At 38.6% G+C, this 26,549-nt stretch overlaps 1 protein-coding gene across 1 annotated transcript in view; it reads right to left on the bottom strand.

Annotated features, from left to right (window-relative positions):
- Window positions 1-12,260: 12,260 nt before the first annotated feature.
- LOC122811402 (CCN family member 1-like) overlaps window positions 12,261-26,549 on the bottom strand; it is a 140,681-nt gene continuing 126,392 nt past the window's right edge. The window contains exon 6 of the mRNA XM_044083234.1: window positions 12,261-12,946. Coding sequence (XP_043939169.1) covers window positions 12,617-12,946 — 330 coding nt within the window. The 3' untranslated portion in view covers window positions 12,261-12,616. The remainder of the gene's footprint in view (window positions 12,947-26,549) is intronic.

Genomic DNA, 26,549 nt, shown 5'->3' with positions numbered 1-26,549 from the left:
GTCATTCATTAATGCTTTTACAGACATTGATATAAAGCACACTGATGGATGAAATTAATGGGATGTCTATCAAAACTATAAATCACCTTTTTAAAGAAAAAGCTCAGTGAAGCAACTTTTTTCCTCTTTCAGCATTTAATAGAAAATATGTTGCACTGCACATGCAGAAATGATATGATGTTATAGGCCTTCATGAGCTTAGAGACAGGTTTTGATTATCTGAACAGACAAAAGCTCTAGAAATAATCCACTCAAAAAGCCATCAGCAGGATTTTTAAAACATAATTACAGCCCTGCATGAAGGCAATTGAATGATAGTAAACATTTTTGAAAAAGGGGTATACACATAATCTTTTATAGAAAAGGGAGTTAGCCAAGGGTGTATACTAGTCTGTTGGCTTTTTATAATTTATTTTGTTGAAATAACTGAGGAAATATTAAGAGAAAATTATTTTTTATACAAAAGGAAAGAAATGCTGAATGCCACAAGTTGTAGATGATTATTTCAAAAGGTACTGCAGATTCAGTTACTTACACTGTAAAAAATCTTTGATATAATGATTTTAAAGTTAATTCCACAAAAAGTAAAATCATGATATAATGCATGGAGCCGTAACTCTAAGTTCTAGATCAGTAACACAATACTTGAATAGTGCACAAATGTAAACACTTAGGCCTAATATATTCTGATAACATTACTTGGCAATAACTGTTTGAAATGACAGCATGGTTGATATCCAAAATTATCTTTATTAACTGCATTTAAATCAAAACTTAACAGCATGGTTGGTTACAGTGCAGAAATATGGGGTTAGAAAAATAATAGACTGTGAAACTGTGTGGATCAGTTAATAAGGAAAATTACAAAACTGATTAGGTCTTGTCCAGTGGTCAACTTCCCATCTCTGTGGAAACCTTGAGAGTTTTGTGATTTGTGCCACTCGGGAGTTGCATGCATGCTTCCATAGCTAGCCTTAGGCATAGGCCATCTAGGCAGCCGCCTAGGGCACTGGTCTAACAGGAGCACTTTTCTAGTATTTATTTGCTGTAGGTAGACCAGGATGGGGCACCAAGTGGTGTGGTGGAGGGTGCCATGTAACCCTTTTGCCTAGGGCACCAGTTAACCTAAGGCCGCTTCTGCATGCTTCCAACTAAGAAGCTCACCTGATCGATATGCTGCTTATTGTGGTAAGCCTAGGCTGCCCCTCCCCCCCAGGATGGGTGAGCCAACATCAGATACTTACTCCTATCCTCCCCCATGCTCCACTCCAGCTCCCATGCCGCAAATCAAACAATGACTATCTGGGGTGCGATAAGGACTATACCCCTCTGCTCTGCTGGGTATTTCCCTTTTGCATCATTCTTGACTAAAACTAATTATTTTTCTCCAGCCAAACACTTTTTCTGCTTTCTTGAGACGTAAATCTTTCTCTTTTACAGCATGTAGCAAAATTGGAATAGTATCCTGAATGTCCTGGATGTAATTCCCTTTTGAAGCATTTAATTATTTTTCATTTGCATTTGCATATGTTCAGTGAGGATACATGACTCTTCTGTATATCTTTAATGAGTTTTGATATTCCCCATTGTTCCTATGTCCCAACTTCATGGCTATTTACTGGAGGTTGTCTGAGGAAGTTGTCCTATTTTGTAATTATCTACCATCCTGTAGTCACCCCCCCCCTTATAACTGTCTGCACACTATTTTTAAATTAATGGCAAACGGCACTTTAATGATCACTTGTTCCCCAACTGACTGCCCATTTTCAGATCTGATATCCTCTCCCCATTTGAGAACACCAGGTTCGTGGCTGTTCATTTTTGAGTATGTTCTACTATCAGCTTTTTGAACCCTTTCCTCTTAGGTATCAAGCTCATGTTTGTTATTGCGGTGGCTAAAGCTGAATGTGTTTCAGTCAGCATTTGACAGATTATTGTTTTGCATATTAGTGCCTCACCTAGGGTTACCATCTACAGATTTCTAACATTTTCTTCCTAATTGGACAATCATCATACAATCTTCTGATGTGGACTTTGCTACAACTTTTTAGTTTGCTATGCAACTTATAGTGCCTTCTCTCCTCCTGTTAAACTTTTTTTTTCTGTTGCATATTGTAGTTCTGTTACCAATACAGGGGGCTACACCTGTTTATATTGTACATCTATCATCAACCTATCCTATACACTGTTCGGCCTGGGATGTTTGTATTCCATTTAAGGAACTCAGTATACAATGGATGTTTTGCTGTACCAAAGCCAAAACGTTGTTTTTCCTTGAACTCATTACTTTTGCACCAGTTTGTGAAAACTACAACCAGATGTGCTATTACTTTCATTTTAATTTTGTGTTGTCAATTATTACACACAGTTCTTATTTATTGCTTCAATAAGTCTCAAATCAAATTCATTGGCAACTGTTAACTGTAATATCTGAATCTGAGCAAAATGTTATAAGAGAAAGTAGTACTTTCTGGTTGAGGTGCACAAGGCTAGTTTGCAGTAGTATGAATTATCTGATCTGATGTCCGTTTTCATGCCTTCCTCAACTAATGGGATCATGTCTGATCTTTGGATCTGACTCGGCCGTTTTACTAGCTCATGGCCACCAACAAACTCTTGAGCACCTTCCCTACCCTCAACGCACCATTCCTAACATTCTTCAGATCTTATAGCACCTTCCCTACCATTAATGCACCATTCCTAACATTCTTCAGATCTTATAGCACCTTCCCTACCCTCAACGCACCATTCCTAACATTCTTCAGATCTTATAGCACCTTCCCTACCCTTAATGCACCATTCCTAACATTCTTCAGATCTTATAGCACCTTCCCTACCCTCAACGCACCATTCCTAACATTCTTCAGATCTTATAGCACCTTTCCTACCCTCAACGCACCATTCCTAACATTCTTCAAATCTTATAGCACCTTCCCTACCCTCAACGCACCATTCCTAACATTCTTCAGATCTTATAGCACCTTTCCTACCCTCAACGCACCATTCCTAACATTCTTCAAATCTTATAGCACCTTCCCTACCCTCAACGCACCATTCCTAACATTCTTCAGATCATATAGCACCTTCCCTACCCTCAACGCACCATTCCTAACATTCTTCAGATCTTATAGCACCTTCCCTACCCTCAACGCACCATTCCTAACATTCTTCAGATCTTATAGCACCTTCCCTACCCTCAACGCACCATTCCTAACATTCTTCATATCTTATAGCACCTTCCCTACCCTCAACGCACCATTCCTAACATTCTTCAGATCTTATAGCACCTTCCCTACCCTCAACGCACCATTCCTAACATTCTTCAGATCTTATAGCACCTTCCCTACCCTCAACGCACCATTCCTAACATTCTTCAGATCTTATAGCACCTTCCCTACCCTCAACGCACCATTCCTAACATTCTTCAAATCTTATAGCACCTTCCCTACCCTCAACACACCATTCCTAACATTCTTCAGATCTTATAGCACCTTCCCTACCCTCAACGCACCATTCCTAACATTCTTCAGATCTTATTTGCCACTTTAGTGTTTAAATGTGGTTGCCTTCAGCTCTTGAGTTTTCAGTGAAAAAGAAGTAAATTTTTTATACCTTCTCTAAAAACTTCAACAACAATTATTTCTTTACTATTTTATCTTTGTTTTTTATATTAAGCCATTTCTTCCATTTTCTTTCTTACATTTTCAGTGTAAAACCTCTCTACACATTTGGTAGCCCTAACTCTTCCCTTTACCTTTTTTACAGGTAGTGTTATCTCTGGAATTACCATTGTTGGTATCTTTGCTTTATCTACAAGTTTTTCTTGTAGTTCTCAAATACCATTTCTGGTATATTTCCTTTTCCTTTCTACCTATTTAAAAAAAAAATACTTTAACTTTTCTCTCTTAACTACAAAAATGTCTGAGAAGGGTCCAGCAGGTTTTAAAAAATGTGACAAGTGTGGGCATAAGTTGCCTTTGTCTGTGCCCACAATCTTTCCTTGTATTGTTTAGGACCAGAACACTTACAACAGGATTGCAACACTTGTCATGGGTTCAACCCCTGAGCTTTAGCTGATAGGAAAAATAAGCTGATTTTAAAGGGATTACTGCCATCTTCTTTTTCGGAAGCCATTGCTGGAGTTCAGTCCCCCAAACATAAATCTAAAGACCTGTCAAAAAGGTCTAGATCCTCAGATTCTCCAGCCTCTACCTCTTCTGGATCAAGAAGAAAGAAAGACTGGATCCAAAGCTATGTCCGATCTGACCTGTCATACTTCAGATCATACTTCCTCAGATCTGAACAAACATATCTTGGATCATACATCTTTGGATCTGAAGCCCTTACCAAGGGCTACCTATTCACCAAGCCTGGATCCAGTTTCTTCCAGGGTGCCCTGTCCCTTTTTAGAGAGGCACTCAAAATCGTCATCCCTGGTATCCTCACACTCCTCCAGGAGTTTCAAGGAAGTAGATGTGAAGAGGGTGATGAGAAATTTTTTCACGGAGCAAATTCAGATGGGAGTATTCATGTTTCCTACCCCTTCGGGTCAGGAAGTCCATCCATCTACCACTCCATCGATAACAGTTCCTCCTCTTATTCAACATGTGGTTTTATTGCCCTCGGATCTGAGCCTTCCAGATCCATCTGGTTAGGATCCAAAGAAAACATCTTCTTCATATCTGACTATTCGTCTGAGTGCACTGGCTCTGAAATCCTGAGAGCTGAAGCTTCCCTGTTGAATCCATGGGGATGGGATCGACTTTGAGGTTTTTGGAGCCATCTCTTCCTCTTGGAGCTTTGGCTCAGGATAGCTTGGCTTAGACTTATGCCTTGGGTGGATTTCTGTTGGGGCAGAGAGAAGTGATAAGCAAGAAACTCACTTTTTTGGCTCTGCTGACTTCCTTCTCTTCAGATCAGTCTGCCTTTGAGATGGTGAATAAAGTGTTCTCTGCTCAGGTAGGTCAGACAAGCCCTTCTCCTTGGATTCACACTCTATGTCTCAGATGACTTTGCAGCATGATCCTCAACATTCTACCTCACAGGGACAGCTAGCCCAAAGCTTTCAGTCTACCAAGCAGGCATCTTGATCTCTTCTGATACTCCTCTGGACCACCCCATCGAGGGAGTCCCTAGGAAGAGAAAGTGCAAAAGGAGGCACTTGGACTCTCCTCAGGAGCCAGTCACTGAGGATACTCAGTGAAGGGGAGGGGTCCCCAAAATCACCACCTGAAGACATCTCATTTGGAGACATTCTTGAGATTCTAAAGCAAAGGGGTGGCTGATCTTCCCAAGACCCTTCTTCTGAGGAATCAGTATTTCTGGAAGCATTTGATTCTGGTCCATCTACCTCATAGGTTACTCTGCAAGCCAATGAACTTATTGAGTTAATCTCCAAGCAGGTGTGGAAAGAACCTGATGCAACTGAGCCAATCCCAAAGATACCAGACAGGATTATGGCTCCACCAGTAGGCGGGAATTTTGGAGTAAAGAGGCTCCAGTAGATGACATGGTTGTGGTAGCGGCTACAAAAAGAAACTCCCTGAACTGACTTCTACTGTCCATCCTCCTAATAGAGAATCAAGGTCAATAGACTGATTTGGGGTACATGTTTATGCCTCATTGAATTTTGCGCTTAGATTGCTGAACTATTTAGCACATTTTACTAGGCTACAAAGAGAGTTGATTAAACAGTTATCTAAATCTCTTTCTGGAACTGGAACTTCTGAGGCTCAATCTTCATTAGCCTCTCAATTGGCTACTATACAGGCTATATCCAATTTGTCCATGAGGCTTATCTTAAATGCTGCAGAAGGCGCCTGAAGGGCTGCAGGTATGGGCATTTCCATTAGGAGGCATGCCTGAATGTGCCTATGTGATTTGGCAGAGCCCTTCAAGTCATACTTCTTCAATGCTCCCTTTGATGGCAATTCTTTATTTGGCCCCACCGTTAAGGATACATTCTCCAGGTGTGAGAAAGATGGAAAGACCCTGTCTGCAGTGGGCATGCATTTTTCAACCCCTCAAAGGACCTTTTCCAGGAATTTTCTATCTCAGTGTATAGAACAAGTTGGTTCAACACACAAAGTTCTGGATGGTCACGGTTCAGTCCATTCTGCCTTTTCTGGGTAAGAATGACTGGATGTGCTTGATAGATCTTCAGGATGCATACTATCACATAAGGATGAACAGACAATTCAGAAGGTATTCATGCTTCTCCCTGGGAGCTAGTCATTATCAGTTCAGAGAACTGCCTTTTTGCCTCACCACATTCCCCATGGTATTCAACAAGTGAATGGCAGTCGTTGCAGCTCACTTAAGACTAAAAAGATTCCTGGTGTTTCCATATTTAGATGACTGTCTCATTACCACCCCAACCAGGCATAAAATGAAAAAAGCTCTGGATCAGGTGTTACAGACCTGTCCAGAGTGAACAATAAGGATGCAGGTCAGGAAAATAATTTACAGTACCAGAATTTTAGCCCAGTTGGTTTTTTAAGCCCTGGGTTCAATGCTGGCAGCAATATTTTTAGCCCCTTTAGCAAGATTCCACATGAGATTTCTTCATTGGATGCTAGTAACACAATGGTCAATGCTTTCTCATGTTTGTGAAGATAAGAATAATCCAGGTATGCAAACAATACTTTTCCTGGTGGATGCAGTCAGAACAGCTGTTACAAGGTCATTGTATCATCCTCCCTCAGCCCAAAGCCATAGTGACAGTGACCATGGACATTTCCCAGATTGGGTGGGTGGGGGCACTTCCTGGGGAAAACATCCAAAGCACTTGGTCCCCTATACAGGCCAATCTGCATTTCAGTGTTCTGGAGATGAGAGCAGTGCTCTTAGTGTTGTAGGCATTACAGGACTCTCTTCCTCTTGGGACAATTGCAGTTGAGACAGACAACATGTCAGTAGTCTGGTACATCAACAAGCAAGGGGGAACCAGATCTTATTCCCTATGTCAAGAAGCCCTCAGAGTGTGGCATTGAGCAGTATCTTTCCAACTGCTTTCTAATAGCAATGCATATTCCAGGGAAGTTCAGTGTGATAGCAGACAAACTGAGCAGGTCCATCTTACTACCTCATGAGTGGTTTCTCGACAACAAAGTGACAGAAATGATTTTCATTCGGTGAGGCCAGCCTTACTGTGCTGTTTTTGCATCTCCCCTAAACAACAAGTGCAGCAGCTTCTTTGCCCTGATCCCCCACAGTGGAGGTCACAAAGGGATGCTCTGCTCCACGATTGGCCCCCTGGTCTTCTATATGCTTATCCTCCAACTCCCCTAATTCCCAAATTCCTTTAGAAAGTAGCCCAGTTGAAGAGCAAAGTCATCCTCATTGCATCTTAATGGCCTTGGCAGATTTTATCATTTGGCCCCATCTACTACACCCACCTTGGATTCTCCATCCAATTCCAGACCTTCTGACTCACCCGACAGGCATGGTTCACCCGGGTATCTCAAATATCAAACTAACAGTCTGGTTTCTCCATTTCCTTTGATAGCCAGGCAATCAGTGCTTCTTTCCCCTGTTCATTCCATACTTTATCATCCCATAAATGTTCCACTAGGAAACTCTACAGGAGTAAATGGATAATTTATTTATTTATTTATTTATTTAACATTTGTTGACCGGGAAAGTCCGACTAGGTTCCACAGATCCTGTTTTCAGTGGAAGCCCGGGGAGAAATGCTCCAGAAGCATGTCTTTAGAATGTGGGAGGAAACCGGTGTACCCGGAGGAAACCCACGCGAACGCAAGGAGAACATGCAAACTCCACACAGAAGGCACCCCAGCCGAGAATCGAACTGGAGAACCTCTTGCTGTGAGGCGACAGCATTGACCGCTGCACCACTGCAGTAAAACAATAAGGTTTGTTTATTGGGCAGAACAGAATCAGATAGATCCCTTCTCAGCTCCAATTCATTCCGTCCTCATATTTTTAGCGAGTTTTGTTTAATGAGTGTGCTAGTTCATCAACTATTAAGCTATTAAAGTTCACTTCACAGCAATCTGTAACTTTCATGTGGGATTTCAAAATTCTTCCCTGACTTCCTCTAAACTGTACAAAGCATTTTTGAAAGGTACTGATCTGCTAAGACCCCCGTATAAAGACTGCATGCCACCATGGGGTTTAAATTTGGCACCGAAAGCCTTAATAGATTCTCCCTTTGAACCTGCAGACAAATGTGATCTTAAATTTTTGACCTGGAAAACTGTCTTTTTAATAGCAATTACATCTGCTAGAAGAACTTCAGAACTTGAAGTGTTATCTTCTAAGCCCTTATATTTGATTTTTCATAAGGATAGAGACACATTATGTACTAATGCTTCCTTCCTTCCTAAAGTGGTGTCAGAATTCAACATTAACCAATCCATTAACTTGCCAGCATTTTCCCACATTATACAAATAAAGGGGAATATGTGCTGCACTTACTGGAAGTTCATAGACAATTATGTTTATACTTAGAACAAAAGAGATTATAACGGTGGATCAATTATTTGTTTCCTTTGCACAAAATAAATTGGGTGAATCAGTTACAAAAGATAGATGGCTGACAAATTGCATATCCTTTATCTATAACAAATTGAATCTCCTTGTACTAAAACCATTAAAGGTCATTCAGCCAGATCTATGACAACTTCTGCAGTATTCCAGGCTAGAGTTTCTATGTATGATATATGTGCAGCTGCAGCTTGGTCAAATCATTATACCTTTATCACTCATTACAAACCAGATTTGGTCTCTGGGCAAAAGCAGCCTTTGGCTCAACCATACTCAGGAATATCCTTCCTTAGAGTTCACCCAAGAATTTAGGTAGTTGGGGATTCTGTCCCATCAGCTGAGGAAGGCATGAAAATGAACACCAGATAAAAACATTATGGACTCACCATAGCATTCCATCTGTGTTGGCCATTTTCATTCTTCCTCAACTCCCCACCCACCATCTCCCTCCATATTTTGTATCTGACTGCTGGAGGAATGAGGTATTTCAGGACACCTGAGTCCTTTGCACTGAGCTCCAGTTATGGTCTTTCTTTTGTAGACTTCCTGACAAGCTGCAAACAAGATCTGAGGGATGTTAGGTGTGGTGCATTCTGGATAGGGAAGGAGCTTGAGAGTTTGTTGGTGGCTGCGAGCTAGTAAAATGACCGAGTCGGATCCGAGGATTGGATCCAATCCCATTAGTTGAGGAAGAGTGACAACACAGATGGCACATTATGGTAAGTAGATAACTTCTTTTTTAGTGTTAGCTCCAAAACTCTGTTGCAAAAAAACATAGTTCATATAGGATCTTATGCAACCAATCTACTGAAGCAAATTAAAGCTGTGAGAAACGGACCAAAATAAATCGGTGAAAAAGTCTTTCATAAAGCTTAATGCAGGTTTAGTGACACTCATTTCCCAGTGACATTCATAAATGAACACAATGTAATTTAAAATATTTAGAATAAGTACAGGTATGAATATTTTTTAAACAAAGTCAAGGTGTTCTTCCAGTTATAAATGTATTCTTAGTTCCAATTTATCTGTCCTAGTCTTTACTAGTACATGTTACAAACATTATTTATGCATTTCACAGCTGTGTTAGATCTCCAAAACGTAATATGGTTCAGTGTGTTCAAACTACGTTTGCAGCACCCTTTATTCAACTTACAGCCAAGTAGGATCTCAGCAGCAACAACCACTGAGTTGCATTCACCTTGGCTATAATGCAAAGAACAAACAAGCACAGAAGGCATACTATACTGTTCCATACCTCTCAACTATACAGATTTTTCTCAGAATGGCCAGATTTTTGCCTCATATTTTTGGTCCATTTTTTTTTAATAAAATTATGGTTTCCTGGCAAATTAGTGGCAAATAATTAAAGACTGAAGTTGGAAAATGGTGACAGAGAGACTTTATAACTTTCAGAAAATTCATGCTAATGCAAAACCTGTTATTCTATCAACTTTCTAAGTTTGCAAGAGCGATATTTAAAAATTGTCCCTATTTTTGGGTCTTTGTCCCACTTTTATTTATGGCTTTGTCCAGATTTCTTGCTCTAAGAGGTTGAGAGGTATGTACTGTTTAGGGCAGTTATGTGCCAACAGCACTGGGGGCAGCTGTCTTATTTTGTAGTTAGAATTCTAGTCTGGTACTTAACTGGTTTTAATAATCTGGCAGTCTATTAGACTAAGACTACCATAAGTTTAAATCCCTTGATAATTTAATACTTAGCATTTTCAAATGCTTTCATGTGAAACTAGTTAGTGTCCTTGTATTATCAACTTGTTTATATTATACATATTGTATATACTAAGGGGCAAATTAGCCTAGTTGTTTTATCCACTTGCACATATTTCAGTTTATACACTGCTCATTTACTATTTCAGAGGTGCTCCTTGGCAGACTGTATTCCAGTCTTTAATTAACTGAAGAAATGCATTCAGGATATGACAATACTTTATTGATTATTGGGTACTTACGTATTATCACAACCAGATTTTCACGGTAATGCAGGTTGCTTCCCGATGAGTAAAGTGGTACCGATAATCTATTAAAAGGGATAGGAACAGTGTTTTCTTGACATTTTTTTGTTTGTTTGGGCAGTTTTATGAGTTCAACATCTACGAAAGTAATACTGCAATGTAGGTTTGCCCTTTACCGCTGCATGTCAATCAGCCTTTCTCCTGAGAATACCACTATTGCAAAATAAAACCATACAAAGCAGTACTATCTCACAAAGAAAACCACCCTATAATGACCTATAAATATCAACCGGTATCATCCATTCTGAAAACCTTTAAGTGTTACTGCAATTCTGGATTAAAATTTTCCTTTCATATATCTTCCTTAACTTTTGAAAAAGTTTTCAACTTTAATAAGTACTTTACCTGAAACAGTTTGCATGTCTCATTGTATTTCTATTAATTATTTCATCCATACAGTGAAAATACTGTAGAGGTACAGCTACAAAATAATCCATTCCACATGAGGAACAGCAACTCAGCGAATTGAAGAAATTATTTAGAGCCAGTTGAACTGTCCATGTGAACAGTACACAAACACAGGAAGAAAACTTTCTTGCTGTCAATATGTTAAATAACATATTACACTAATTCCCACACTCCTTTCAACCCATCATTTGTATTCACACAACCATGTTCACTGTATTCATTGCCCAACGTCCTTAAAGTATGCTCCACACAAACCTGATTTTTATCCCTTATTAGTCTTTCAGACCCATCACCAACATTACAGAGGACTTTTTAAGAGTTAATTAAACATGAGTAGGCTTAAAAGATGTTGTTTGACAAAAACAAGAGCAATTATCACATGTCGCAAATCTGGTTGCAATAATACATAAGTACCGATTATTGTTATGTTTCTTCAAGCTTGAATGTTATATAGTCATTTGTATTTGTCTGTACTGGCAATGTTTTATTAGCAACTTTTTGTTTTTTTTTTTAAACCTGAATGTTAAATATGTATTTGTCTTTTTCCAGATTGGTCTAGGTCATATCTCAACCCATCCAGTTAAGAGAGTCAGACTTATTACCACGTAAATCTATGGCACAGTTTTAACCACCATTTATTTCATTCATGCAATGTTTAATATTCCTTGTGGTTGTCTGCTGTACTGGATCAGTTTGACATTATTATGGATTTTATCATTCTTATTGATGGAGTGGAGCCCTCTACCCTAATCCAGAATGTTTTGCTACACACAGATCCACTCCAGAATTCTATCATGTAGTACAGCCAGCAGATGGCACAGGATTTGTTTGCCCCGTAGATCAGTCTGTAAAAAGCACTGCTTTCTATATACTGCATTGTACTTTAACAAAGACTATAACTGTTACAGTTTTGCAGCCTCTTGTAATGCTGATGTATCCCTGTAAGACAACCATCAAATGGCATCAATTATTGTACATTGCTTTGCCCAGCATTACAGCTAATAACAGACACAGTCTTATCCACATCAACTGTAGCAATACAGCCTGAATTAGCAGATTCTCATGAACACGGACACTACTAGTATAAGCTTTGTATCAGTATCTCTGGTATTGGTTAGAGTACATTCACAGCAAATGATTGCAGCAGCCTTTAAGTCAGGTGACATGCCACATAAATGTTCATTCAGAGATTAGTTTTATTTACTAATGCATTAGTATTAAATAAGAAAATGCCTGATTACACTTTACACAGTTTTACAGTCACTGTTAATAGCATCAGACAAAAGATGAAACACATACATGCATGCAACACAATCAGATCTTTAACAATTTTATTTTCAGAGTTTTGGAAACAGTGCTGCTTTAATTGATAGAATTAGGACATCTAGATAGTGATCACTGACATTTTAAACTAAATCTGACTACTGTTCATAAATAAAAAATATAGAGCATTTTGCTTTATGCAAAACAAAAAGGATTTTTCTAACTAGTGGCTAAATTAGACACCTGGCAGTAAATGTAACTTTACATGCAAAATGAGATTTAGTTAAGAATAATAACATTGTTTTGCAAAGCAGAATTAGAAAAATTGTGCATGAAAATACAAGTTATATATGCATTATTCTTGTGTGTGAGATGTACTTGAATGGCTTTTTATTCTATTCCTGCTTTTACTCTCTAGCCTTCATTGCATTTTTTTCATTCTTTTCCCATAATGCATCAAAGACGAGTGAAATCTTTTCATCCTTCTGCTTATCTCCATGGTTTTCGCAGCTGCAGTTTTCAATCCACAGCATGTTCATGGTCAGTTCAGCCTCTGTGTCACAGTGGAACTTCAGAAGAATGGTACGAGATTTTGAGGGCTTGCATGTACGCCCATCTGTACAGATACCACAATACTTAGGCCAGTACATCCTGATACTAGTACAGTTCTTGTACGTCATATAACTCTTTTTCTCTTCTCTGATTATTTTGGTACATTTTCCTTTGGATTTTGACCCCTAAAACAGAACATATACAAAGGTAAATGCAGTGGCCGCTGTTTGCAAAAAAAAAAAAAAAGAAAAAAAGTACATTTCATTGCATGATTTTAGTGTGGTTGTCTGATTTTCAGTGCAGTCACATATCTTATAACTTTAAATTTGTGCTCATAACATTCATAGCAGCTAGTAAATTAAATAACAATATTATGCATAGCAGAGATTATGGGTTTGGGTTGTTAGCTGAGAACTTTTCAAACTACTACATGTACTTTTTGTGTAGAAAGAGGCATATGGTAATGCATTTCCCTACAGAGGCTAATGTCCACTGGAAAGTCTGATGCAATCATAGCCAGCCTTAGGCATAGGTCAACTAGGTGGCAGCCCTGGGCACCGCACTAGCAGGTGGTGCTTTTCCATATTTATTTGCTTATTTTTTTAAGGTAAAGAAATGATTTCTGTAAAATATGTTGAATGAATACAAGAAAAAATGAAGAGCAAGATAAACTGTGAGGAAAAAAGTAATCTGGATGGTGTATGTAGACCAGGATGGCAGTACCAGGTGTTGTTGAGGGGGGCGCTATGGAGTGTTTTTGCCTAGGGCATCAGCTGAACAAAGGTCAGCCCTGGATGCAGTATAAAAGGGCTGGTGATAAGAGCTTTGGAAAGCTTTACTAGCTAGTGCTATTAAATGTGAGTCAGAGGCCACAGTATTGTCCTGCTAGTTCATATGTCAACCACATAATGAAGGGCAACATTACCTTCAACCCAAAATTTATCTGCCAGGCCATGTTACAAAACCAAATACTGATGCACTAAGTTCAAAATTCAGTTATCTGTCAAGTTACAGCAACATCATCCCTCAAGTTCATGTGTTTATCCTTGTCAGAGAACCCACTAATACCCCTTCAGTTTCATAATATATTGTATTAGAAAACTTTGTTCATTCTACTCAGATGTATCTACCTTGCTACATCATGAGATTTAGAGTATGCCCTCACCAAATCTTTCTTATATCATGGAATTGATCGCTGCCTTCTTCAATTCCTTTGGCCACCCATATCATAGAACCTGTCAACTTATTCCACCCAAATTCCAATGATTAGCCATGTCACTGGAATTAGGGCGGCCGCTGTGGTGCAGTGGTTAGCATTGCCACCCTCACAGCAAGAAGTTCTCCGGTTCGATCCTCGGCTGGGGTGCCTTCTGTGCGGAGTCTGCATGTCTTCCCTGTGGTCGCGTGGGGTTCCTCCGGGTGCTCCGGTTTCCTCCCACATCCCAAAGACATGCTGTAAGTGGATTGGACACTCTAAATTGGCCCTAGGTGTGAGTGCGTGCATGTGTGTGCCATCTGTGGAAGGTTGGGCGCTGGGCTGGCAACTGGACACCGTAAAACTCCACTGCCAATCATGAGCAGACAGGTGATCTGCTGTGGCGACCCCTAAATGGGAAAAGCCAAAAGAAGAAGAAGAAGCCATTTCACTGGAATGATTACTGACATCTCTAGTTGCTCTGCCCAGTACTTTAGGCTCCAGATGTGGCATCCCATACTCCTTCTCTTGTCATGCCATGCCATGCAAAATACACATGACACAGTCTATGCAAAGCTTGTTGGGCCTCAGCCAAGAGATCAATATATTTCTGATATCAGAACAGAGACATTATCATTATTAATGCAGGTAGCTTTTGTTAACAAATAACAGTGGAGCTAAATCAAGCATGGGAGGGTGAACTATATAAGAGGGTTGTCTTCATCAATTGAGAGACAGTAGTCTCACAAATACAGCACTGCCCTCTTCTGCTTACACATGGAAGCAATGAGGAGGCAGGATGTCTAGTGAAATATGCTTTGTGTACTTACATATAAAGGCTCTAGAGTACCTCTGTTTTGGAACACCAATTTTTAACACACATAATTTGCAAATAAATGTAAAAACAATCACTACTGCTCCAAACACACACAGTCTGAATAATCCAACGAAATTGTCAATAAAAAAGTGTTGACTAGTGTGTTGGCGAATATTATGTTAAAAACGAGCAATAACCTGCTCTTAGAATGAGCGCAATATTTTATATACAACTGTTCTTTCAAAGATGGTGACCAAATATCACAAACTCATCTGATATTCTGCAATGGTATATGAAAATGCTGTATAACCAGTGGTGCCTAATTTGAAAGAACGTAGATTCACAATTATAGCAAACAGTACCTTATTTCAGGAGCTTTCGTTCATCAGCATTCTCAAACCTTCATTAGAATGTATGAGTATATAAGATAGTAGCTAAGTCGCTCAGTCGGTATTCACTTCCCCAAGCGTTAGTCGCTCAGTCGGTATTCACTTCCCCAAGCGTTACACAAAAAAAACCCTTTTCAGGTGGTTCGAACAGCAAATAATGGAGCTGGCCAATGCACAACCAATGTTTTCAGTGCAAATAAACAGCAGTGTCTCTCGCAATATAATCCAAGCAATATGAAGCCACAGTTTCTATTCCTTTAACATACGTTTTACGAATGCACCACTCATATATCTTAAAAATAGAGACTTTTTATTATAACAAATGTTCAGCAAACAAACGATTCGGCAAGCGCTTTCACCTACTGGCTTCAGATCAGCTTACAAATATGAATAGGTAGAAGAGATATTCTAAAGTTACGACAAATATTACCAAATAACCGTAAATTGTAAATACTGTTTACGGAAGTATAAATCCCTCATTGTACATATTTTACTATGAGCTCCATATATAAAAAAGGTTTTAAGATAGAGCGCATAGTCATATTATGAATAGCAGACTATAGATACATTTTAAACAAACAATTTTTACTTAATATTACTATTCTAATTTTATTTTAATTTTAATTTTAAAACATATACGTTTTAAGTATTCTAGATAAATTGAAAATGGTGTTTGCATTTGGACGCTAGTGTGTCTGATGAAGTGATTTTTTAGATCTGGTGGCTTATTTAATTGTCATGGCAATAATAGTGGGATGCAATGTTGAACGGTGCTATTGAGATGTATGTTGTTTATGCACCCTGAATGATGCATTTGATGTATTGCCATAATGTTAGCTATGCGCTTGTGATTTATGAAGGCTGAGATGAAGATTGATTTGAAGCTGTTTTGCAATGTAACAATTCGTAACAATATTGTTTTGAATAATTACGAAGTATTTTAAACTGGGACAGGAAATGACATCATGTTTTTTGAATTCCAAAGTTATATAAATCCCAATTTAACATTTCTAATTTAACGGCCTGAGGAAGCCAGTAGGTGAAAGCGCTTGCCGAATCGTTTGTTTGCTGAACATTTGTTATAATAAAAAGTCTCTATTTTTAAGATATATGAGTGGTGCATTCGTAAAACGTATGTTAAAGGAATAGAAACTGTGGCTTCATATTGCTTGGATTATATTGCGAGAGACACTGCTGTTTATTTGCACTGAAAACATTGGTTGTGCATTGGCCAGCTCCATTATTTGCTGTTCGAACCACCTGAAAAGGGTTTTTTTGTGTAACGCTTGGGGAAGTGAATACCGACTGAGCGACTAACGCTTGGGGAAGTGAATACCGACTGAGCGACTTAGCTACTATCTTATATACTCATACATTCTAATGAAGGTTTGAGAATGCTGATGAAGCAGCTCCTGAAATAAGGTACTGTTTGCTATAATTGTGAATCTACGTTCTTTCAAATTAGGCACCACTGGTTATACAGCATTTTCATATACCATTGCGGAATATCAGATGAGTTTGTGATATTTGGTCACCATCTTTGAAAGAACAGTTGTATATAAAATATTGCACTCATTCTAAGAGCAGGTTATTGCTCGTTTTTAACATAATATTCGCCAACACACTAGTCAACACTTTTTTATTGACACATAATTTGCGTTTTGACTATGAAAGTTAACCTACTGGAATACTGCTAGTATATACTATGAAGGTAAAATTCTACTAAGAAATATACTTGTCTATGGCCCTTCTCAGCTGAGCTCAACTATTCTGTGAGACTGAATCAAGTTCCTTGGTTACAAAACCATGCATGCACATTGTTTTTACTCAGTCTTTTGATGGTATTGAAGTTTGGATTTCTTATTGAAGTTGTTAAATCATTCAAGGAGTTTCAAATTACAATAACAGTTGAATTGGCTGTGGAAATTAAGGTACGAAAGACTTGCATTCGACTTGAGAAGGAAGAAATAATGAGAAGTAAAAGAAGGAACTTGTAACCACGGGGACTTTGCATCTGATGTAAGATCTCAACCTTTTGTGGGATTACTACAGAAAAATTGAACGATGTTTTAAATTGCTAATATTACAATCAAAGAACAAAGACAGGGAAAATCATGTCTTTATACATGCGGAACTAAAATTGACAGTCTAAGGAAGAACCTTTTAATACAAAACCATGTGAAAATATACCATAGATGCACTAGTAAGCTTATTACAGAGTCACTTAAATTTTGAAATTATGAGTACAAGAGAAAGACAGAACTTTCAGTTGCATACTAAAAAACGTACTGAATCCATATCTGACTATATTCCTGAGTTGAGAAAATTACCACAGGACTGTAATTATGCAGTGATATAGAACTATGTGCAGAAAAAAAATGCTGTAGGCAGAAAAACAAGGTCATAATTAGAATATAATAGGATCTGAGATGCCACAGGTATTGCTTTAGCAGTAAAAGCACAAATAAGAATGTACAACATTTTTAAGTTACTGTAAACAGATGGCAACAGCATTTGACTGAGGGGAAACAGTACAATATAGGATGTGGATATATTAGATTACATTTTCTTGAAGACAGGAGGAGACATAAAATCTAATATACCCTTTAAATGTATTCAACATTCTACTTTCTCTCCATTCCTATCTTTCCACTACTCCTTCTCCACTTGTCCTATGGTCTCATGAATATTTCCATGAACCTTTTTTTTACACAACCCATTCTGGTAATCTAAGCCACAAATCTACAACCCTCTATATAAATATGTACCTTTACATATCTGTGGAGTAGTTGGTTTATTAATTTTCTGCCTGTTTTCCCCAACCTTCCTGTTTAAGACCTCTGTGACATAAACATGCACACATTTCATGTCTCTCCATCTCTTCTGGAGTCTAGTGGAGAGATTTCTAGCTTCTGTGGTCACATGTTTTACCCTTTTCCCTCAATCTCACTGCATCCTTCTGTTGGCTTTCTTTTGGACTGCTTCCAGAAATGTGATGTCCCTCTACTTGCATGGCCTCCAGAACTGCAAACAGCTCAATGTAAGACCTGACCATGCCATGGTAAAGGATGACCTAAATTACTTCATTACTTTTGAAATATGTTTTTCCTGAGGATACATCTGAACATTCCCATCAAAAGGATAATTGAAATATACTATAAAGTGTACAAGGTTATATAACTGAAATATACTATAAAGTGCACAAGGTTATATAACTGAAATATACTATAAAGTGCACAAGGTTATATAACTGAAATATACCATAAAGTGCACAAGGTTATATAACTGAAATATACTATAAAGTGCACAAGGTTATATAACTGAAATATACTATAAAGTGCACAAGGTTATATAACTGAAATATACTATAAAGTGCACAAGGTTATATAACTGAAATATACTATAAAGTGCACAAGGTTATATAACTGAAATATACCATAAAGTGCACAAGGTTATATAACTGAAATATACTATAAAGTGCACAAGGTTATATTATACCACTGAATCAGGGAAAGAGACAAGATACTTATTTTTGTCAGACTTAAAAATTCCTACTTAGGCTTCTCTTCACTATGAAGGTTTGTTGATACCATAATAATTGTAATTAATGTATTTACATATGTTTGTGGGTACAGTATTAAATGTGAATCCTATATTTCTAAAGAAGCTTTTGTTCCTCCTCTTAACCCATTCTGCTACTTTCTTTTACCTTATATCTTTACTACCCTCACCTCTTTTGTTGTATTTTCCCTTTTCTCCTTTCAGTGTGCTTCCTCACTTTAGCCTGCTTTTCTCTTTGTATACCCTGTCTTTTGCCATAGTCACTAGTATCACATTCTAGTGTAGCCAGACTCACCTTCTCTTTTTTGTATCTTTATCTAATTCTCTCATTATCATGAGGTCTGTATCTCTCATCTGCTGTCTTAGTGTGTTCCACAATTTGTCCTCAGTCTTAAGCCTTCTCCAGTTTTGCTGCTGTTTCTTTATTCCTGGTTGGTTGTTTTTTGAGAAACTTGTTGATGAAATTATCTAGTCATTTGGAGGAAATGGTGTTTCAAAAGTGAGCTCTTGTGTTTACTTACCCTAATTTAACTTCCTCAGCCCATCATATTCGACTCCACTAAATTTCCATATTGTCATGTTTTGGGTTTTTGTCATTCCTTCACTCCAAGCCACACAGTAGCATGATTCATGTTGCCTAATGGTACCTTTACTCAATTATCTCCATCCCCTTTACCTTTGTTAAGGTCACATACAGAATGCCATTGTTTTGTTATATTCCACAAGAAATAGCTGAACCCCTCCTTATGCAAGACTTCAGTCAAGTGCTGCTCCTTCTGTACTCTGGAACTCAAACTATCGCAGTCTGCTCTAAGCATATTCAGATGCCCCAGGACTATAACCATTTTCCTCTTACATCATTCCTTTGGTCTCTCCTTTAATTTTTCATTCTCTTTCTGTTACATGTCTAGGGGTTGATATACAGTATCGCCCCTCCTCTTCACCTACCTTTACTTCAAGAGCTCTTAGCCAAGGTTCTGATCCTCTCTTTTCCATTGCTTCTTAATACGATAGTGCTCTTCCTCCAATCTGACCCCCTATTTGATGCCCTCCGCTATGTAGGTTGCTACTTCAGCTTCATTCCTTCCATCTCTGTTTTTCCTCAGCAAGCTATACCAAAGCATGTCCATGTCACTATATCTCTGTGATACTAGCAATGTTTACCCTACCCTTATGCATCATTGCATGGAATTCCCCTTCTTCCTACCCAGACTGTTTGCATTTCATAGTAATACTGCCCATTTATGCTTTAAGTCCCCCTTGTTTCTTCCTCTTCTATTTTATGTGTGTTTTTCCTCCTTTCTGATGCATGATCCCATATCCCTAATCCTTCCATCTGAAACTTTTCCTAGTCAAATACAATTATCCAAACCCTTCTCACCATCGTTGGTTTCCTTCTGCTCTGTGATGCATCTGATCCATTTTTCTTTTCTCCTGCACTCTTCCTGCAAGCCTATTCCACTATTCTGCTCCTATTACCAGCTATCTCTCCTATCAGGCTGGGTGCCCTTCTCTGCCTGTTTCACTTATTTGCCCTGATGATGCTAGTGGCCACCTTTGTCTTTGTCTTCCCTTTATCACTTGTCACTACTGTCTGCGCCTGTCTGTCCACCTTGGTTTCATTCTCCTTGTCCTGTCTTTCATGGCAACATTCCACCTCTTTCACCCTTCACCTAAGTCTGTGCCATGCCACTTGCCAGCACTCTTTCTACACCCTGACACCAGTCCCTCCGTCTTGTCTTTGATTTTGTTCTTGTTACATGTAAAGGAGTAAACCGTACGCAGCTTATTAAAGAGAATAAAAATGGCACTGATCACATAAAGCCCTAAATGACAAAATAACATTAAAAAGTGTTTTAAAAGGACAAAAAAGGAAGCTTAAAGTGATTGCAATTTTTTGGTGAAGAGGAAAATACAGAAAGTTCCAAGGCTGCATTAAGAGCAGACTGTTCAGAGAAATAATTTTTTGTTACATAGTGTACAAAGCCTAAGTCGGCAAAAAGTTAACTCATTTCTAATATAATGGTTAAAAACAAACACCGCTGAGCAAAACAATGGAGGATTGCAGTCTCATTTAAATCACAAGTAGCTCCTAAATCCAAAAGCCAATGATGTAAATAATCCAAGTGCAGGCGAGGTATGTAAAAAGCAGGTTTATTAATAAAAGGAGGTGAGCGCTTTCGCATAAGCTTCATCAGACCTATACAACTAAACTATCTATAAACATCAGTTTAAAAAGCCAAAATGGCGCCAAAATCCTGTCCATTATTTAAAGGCACATAGCTCATTAAAAATATCAAGTAAAAAGTCATATATAAAATGCCTATACATCATTATAAAACAGGACAGCATTTCAAGACAAAACCATTCATATTCATGTCCATTTTTAAAATAAATGAATCAAAAGTATGTGTGACAAATGGGGGGGGGGAAATAATAACACAACTATCAAAATATTAACAGAGCATCTATGCATATAAAGGTTCAAAAAGACCCTACTGGCCACAAAGTAAAAAACTCTTCATAGCCTCTTAACATCTTTTGGACAATAACCTTCTTGATTTCAGCAGAGGTCGCAGGGGAACCCTTCCATTGAGACCTGGGGTGATGTCTGCCCTAAACTTAATAATCCAATGGATTTCCCTGGTCTCTGTATAATTGTTGATGTCCCCTCTCCTGTATGTCCTTGAGATCTGTTCCAAGATCCTGAACTTGAAACGATGCTCTTGACCTTTGTCATTAGTATGTTTGGATAGTGCATTATGTGTAGTACCTCTCCTTGTGTGGTATATATGCTCACGAATCCTATCCCTCAGTGTCCTATTAGTCTTGCCTACATAGTAGGCTGGACAGACTGTGCAGCAGGCTAGATAGACTACGTCTCTGGACATATGGTGGGTGCATATCTGAGGAGAACTGACCTTCCTTTGAAGTATGATGCTGATTTGATTCTTATGTTGTTGGCTATTATTTTAGAATCCAATCTTTTCTGTTTCCATGACAAGATCTTCCTGCAGAAGGATGGCGTAGCTATGGGCACTTCTTGTGCCAATAGCTACGCCAACTTGGTGATGGCAGAGTGGGAACATAGTTTCTTGTTTCAGAATAGTTTGTTTCAGGAGTTAGTACCATTCTATAGGCGTTTTGTGGATGATCTCTTCCTTGTGTGGAGTGGCTCTATAATACAATTACAGTCCTTTTTTACACAGATCAACATGTCTGTCACCTTTCTGAAGTTTACTATGGATTGGTCGAAGACCACCATTCCTTTTTTAGATGTCTTTGTTGACAAACTACCCTGTGGGATAGTCAACACGGGTGTCTACCGCAAGACCTGCTATAGGAACACACTGCTGCATCGTTCGAGCATGCATCCTGGCTATGTATACAAGAACATAGTGAAGGGACAATCAATGCGGATGTCTAGATATACACCCCTAGACAGTCATCTGGCATGTGAATTAGGAGATCTTAGCAGCAAACTGAGGGAACGTGGTTATAACCACTCAGACATCTCCAGAGGGATGGCGGGCATTGAAGATCTGAGGATAGACAGAGCGAAACCATATTTCTCAGATGGTGCTGTTGAGATATACATGGGAGAGGCCAGTGATGGCTTGGATAGCCAAGAGGGCGGTCCTAATAGGGACAATGGAATTGCATTTCCCATCTTCTACACCAGGGATGTAGGTACACTTAAAGACATTTTCTCTAAGCATTGGCATGTTTTATCAGTTGACCCGACCATTAAGAGCCTCACAGGTACTCGACCTAGATTCGTTTACCGGAACAAAAAGAATTTAAAGAGTTTGCTCTGCTACCCAAGGGTCCACAATGATCCACCTGCTTTGTTGGGTCCCTACATGACCACATGCGACAAATGTAATTTTTGCTCATATATAGAAACCGACCCTGTCTTTCAATATCCATATGGTTCGGGCATTTATTACATCAGGACGAGGGGCAACTGTATGTCCAGAGACGTAGTCTATCTAGCCTGCTGCACAGTCTGTCCAGCCTACTATGTAGGCAAGACTAATAGGACACTGAGGGATAGGATTCGTGAGCATATATACCACACAAGGAGAGGTACTACACATAATGCACTATCCAAACATACTAATGACAAAGGTCAAGAGCATCGTTTCAAGTTCAGGATCTTGGAACAGATCTCAAGGACATACAGGAGAGGGGACATCAACAATTATACAGAGACCAGGGAAATCCATTGGATTATTAAGTTTAGGGCAGACATCACCCCAGGTCTCAATGGAAGGGTTCCCCTGCGACCTCTGCTGAAATCAAGAAGGTTATTGTCCAAAAGATGTTAAGAGGCTATGAAGAGTTTTTTACTTTGTGGCCAGTAGGGTCTTTTTGAACCTTTATATGCATAGATGCTCTGTTAATATTTTGATAGTTGTGTTATTATTCCCCCCCCCCCCATTTGTCACACATACTTTTGATTCATTTATTTTAAAAATGGACATGAATATGAATGGTTTTGTCTTGAAATGCTGTCCTGTTTTATAATGATGTATAGGCATTTTATATATGACTTTTTACTTGATATTTTTAATGAGCTATGTGCCTTTAAATAATGGACAGGATTTTGGCGCCATTTTGGCTTTTTAAACTGATGTTTATAGATAGTTTAGTTGTATAGGTCTGATGAAGCTTATGCGAAAGCGCTCACCTCCTTTTATTAATAAACCTGCTTTTTACATACCTCGCCTGCACTTGGATTATTTACATCATTGGCTTTTGGATTTAGGAGCTACTTGTGATTTAAATGAGACTGCAATCCTCCATTGTTTTGCTCAGCGGTGTTTGTTTTTAACCATTATCTTTGAGCTTGTTGTTCCGTTGAGCATTCACTCCACTGGTCCTCTTTATTCATCATTTCTAATATAGATGCAGAAAGATGATAATCTTGTGAACACTGAATTAGACACTGGAAGTAGTATAAACCTGATGACTTAACAGAACTTTCAAAGTACCTTATAAAGAACAGAAAAAACAGTTATTCATTTTTTTAATACACCACAGGGTCTCTCTATGCATGGATGGTGGAATAATAACTGCTTTTATTTTTAACTTGGTTATGTCTTTTTCTGTGTATTACTGTACTCTGCCTGTTTTGGTCACTGTCACACTGCTTTCTTACCTTCAGATCAGCTGATACAAGTCCGTTGCAGTCTTTCCATTTATTGGTGCTGTTGCTTTCCCTTCATTCATATGCTCTTTTTGAGATTTACTGATTATCAGATGCATTATTTACATTTCCAGTGTGTTTTAAACTGTCTTATTTTGAAACCTTCCTTCAGTCTTGGTGAATCTCTTTCCACCCTTTCCTTGCCTTTTTGTGTATCAGCACTGTTGCATATATTTTGTAGCATCAACAAAAAGACATTACATTTCTTCAATAACTGCTGCAGTGTCACACACATAGACACGAAAAAGACCAGCCCAACCGATGACCCATTGGAGACTGTGATGACCACTCACTCATCTAGGTGGACTCCATTTATATAATCCTTGCTATATCGTATCCATGCTGGCATGCTATGGCCTATTTTGTGTTGCTTAATTTGTTGACTAACATTTTGTATGGTACTATGACAAAATGCCTTGCAAAACTCTAAGTAGATATTGCATACAACCAACTCGATTATCTGGCCTCCCAATGAAATAAACGTGTCTGTGGTAATATGAAGCCATGTTGTCTTGGATCAAGTATCCCATAGGTTTCTAGTTATGCCCACATTTTTTGTTCAGTAGTGATTCCATAATTTTTCTTACAGCTAAGTTCAGGCTGACACTTGACAGCCTCAGTCTCGATGTTTCTTCTGCACAGCTCTCTTCTTCTTCTAGTCTTCAGGAGCCTTATTCTTTTTGCACATTTTGTTAAAAATGTTAATTAGCAGCATTGCCATTTCTGCTATAATTTCTCAAATAACTCAAAGGTTAATCTCATCAAATCCCCATTGTCCTGCCTTTCTTTAGCTTCTAAAGCTTTTCCTCTTTAAAATGACAAGGTTCAACCTAATGCCATAGCTACTTTGTCTGGAACACAGTACATCTGGAATTGTGACATTTCACATACTTTCTGCTAAAATTGTAGAGAGGTATATAATCTGCTTGGTTTGTACACCAATCCTCCAGTAGCTGATTCTCCCACTTTTTTCCACCTAGCTATCTCAACCTCTCTTAAATGCCTCTGTAGATTCACAGTTTACTGTTCTGGCAAAAAACTTCACTAACTTCCTGCTGCCCAAGTTGAACTCTGTACCTTAGTTTGATATTTGTGTTCCGTGTCTTTTCTTTGTAAGGCTGCTCCATCATGCTTCTCATTCAACACCTTAGGTACCCATATCATGTCCCCCTACTCTTTTTTCTATCTTTCTGGCAAATAGTCATTTTTAATCTATCATCTTAGCATTTATTTTCCAGTCCTTTTATCATCCTTGTAGCCATTCTTTAATCTCCCTTTCCTTTGACTTTTTATCCCTCCAAGGACAGCAGAAATGTATGTAATACTTTAGATATGGCGTGGTCTGACAAGAGATTTGTGTACAGTAAGATAAGTTCTTTGTTACAAAACTCAAGACTTTCTGCCTTCGTTACTGCTCTTACAGAGTGCAGCTCATTGTTCACATAGGATCATAGGAGGTTACTAGGCTATAGGCCCTGAGGCCTTTATAAGCCTAGCCAAGAGTTTAGCCCATGTTTAGACAAACTAGCACCCGATGCCTCTGTCTAGCAGGGACATGGGTGGAATCCCATGGGTATATTTTCTGTTTCCCATCCAGTTGTCCAAGTTGCTCTTAAAAACGGGTAAATAGATACTCTGCGTGATGTGGAGAGGGAGTCTATTCCGTAGATGGGGGAGTCTCTGGGACACAAATCTGTCCCGCCAATAAGTCTTGTTGATGTCACAGTTAGAGATAAAATTGTGTCTAGCTTAACTTTAACTGCAACTTCCCTGTTCATCAATTTAATCTATTTATAGCTCTTAGTAAGCCATTACCACCATTATTAACAAGCCTGCAAAAACAGACTAGTGTTATTTCCGTTTCCCTTGTAATGTGTAATAGAAACATATTAAAAGAGCAATTGTCCAGAACTGAACCATGAGAAACTGCTCACTGCATACTTTTACTTTGTTTCCCTTAGCTTCCTTTTTCTGTTCTTTAGCCACTCATTCAAATACTTGTTAAGCTTCTCCCCAACTATTAAACCCTTTCAGATGGCCCAGGACCCTTCTCATTCCCTCCAGTACAGCTCTTTGAGTGTGTACCTTTAACTCCCAGTGGGTGTGGCTTCAGCCTTTAAAAAATGAAGTTATCACCTTACAGTTCTAACACTCATTGACAGAGGTCAAATATCAACACAATTGTTTTTGCCATCATGTATGCTTCGAGATAAAATATTCCAGTACATTGTATGTAGCATGGTTTTGGAATTATTAATGCAAATATAAAGAAGAAATATTTGATGTCTAGAGGCACAGTAGGAGTTAACTGCCAAAACACCTGGAGGCGTCACTCGGCTGTAATGAGTCACTGGGGAAAAGAATTTACCAAAATACATGTGCACTACCTCTGCTAGGTACTCTGTGTTAATTGCTGTTGTTTCCTTGTCATAAAACTGAATTATATCTAACAGCAGATCTACTGGCCAGAAAAAACATGTTGAAACCTATCAGGTAAGCCATTCAGTGCCAGAAACATAGCGATACTTCTTGGGTTATCGTTTCCCCATTATTTTACATGCATGATCAGAGTGAGCACTTCTAACTCTCTTATATAGTAGAACCAGTGTAATGT

This window comes from Protopterus annectens, chromosome 9.part0, assembly GCF_019279795.1.
Source record: "Protopterus annectens isolate FY-2018-M chromosome 9.part0, PAN1.0, whole genome shotgun sequence".
In the NCBI taxonomy this organism is placed as follows: domain Eukaryota; kingdom Metazoa; phylum Chordata; order Ceratodontiformes; family Protopteridae; genus Protopterus; species Protopterus annectens.
The sequence above is the reverse complement of the archived record's forward strand: the minus strand, read 5'-3'. Positions and strand labels throughout refer to the sequence as shown.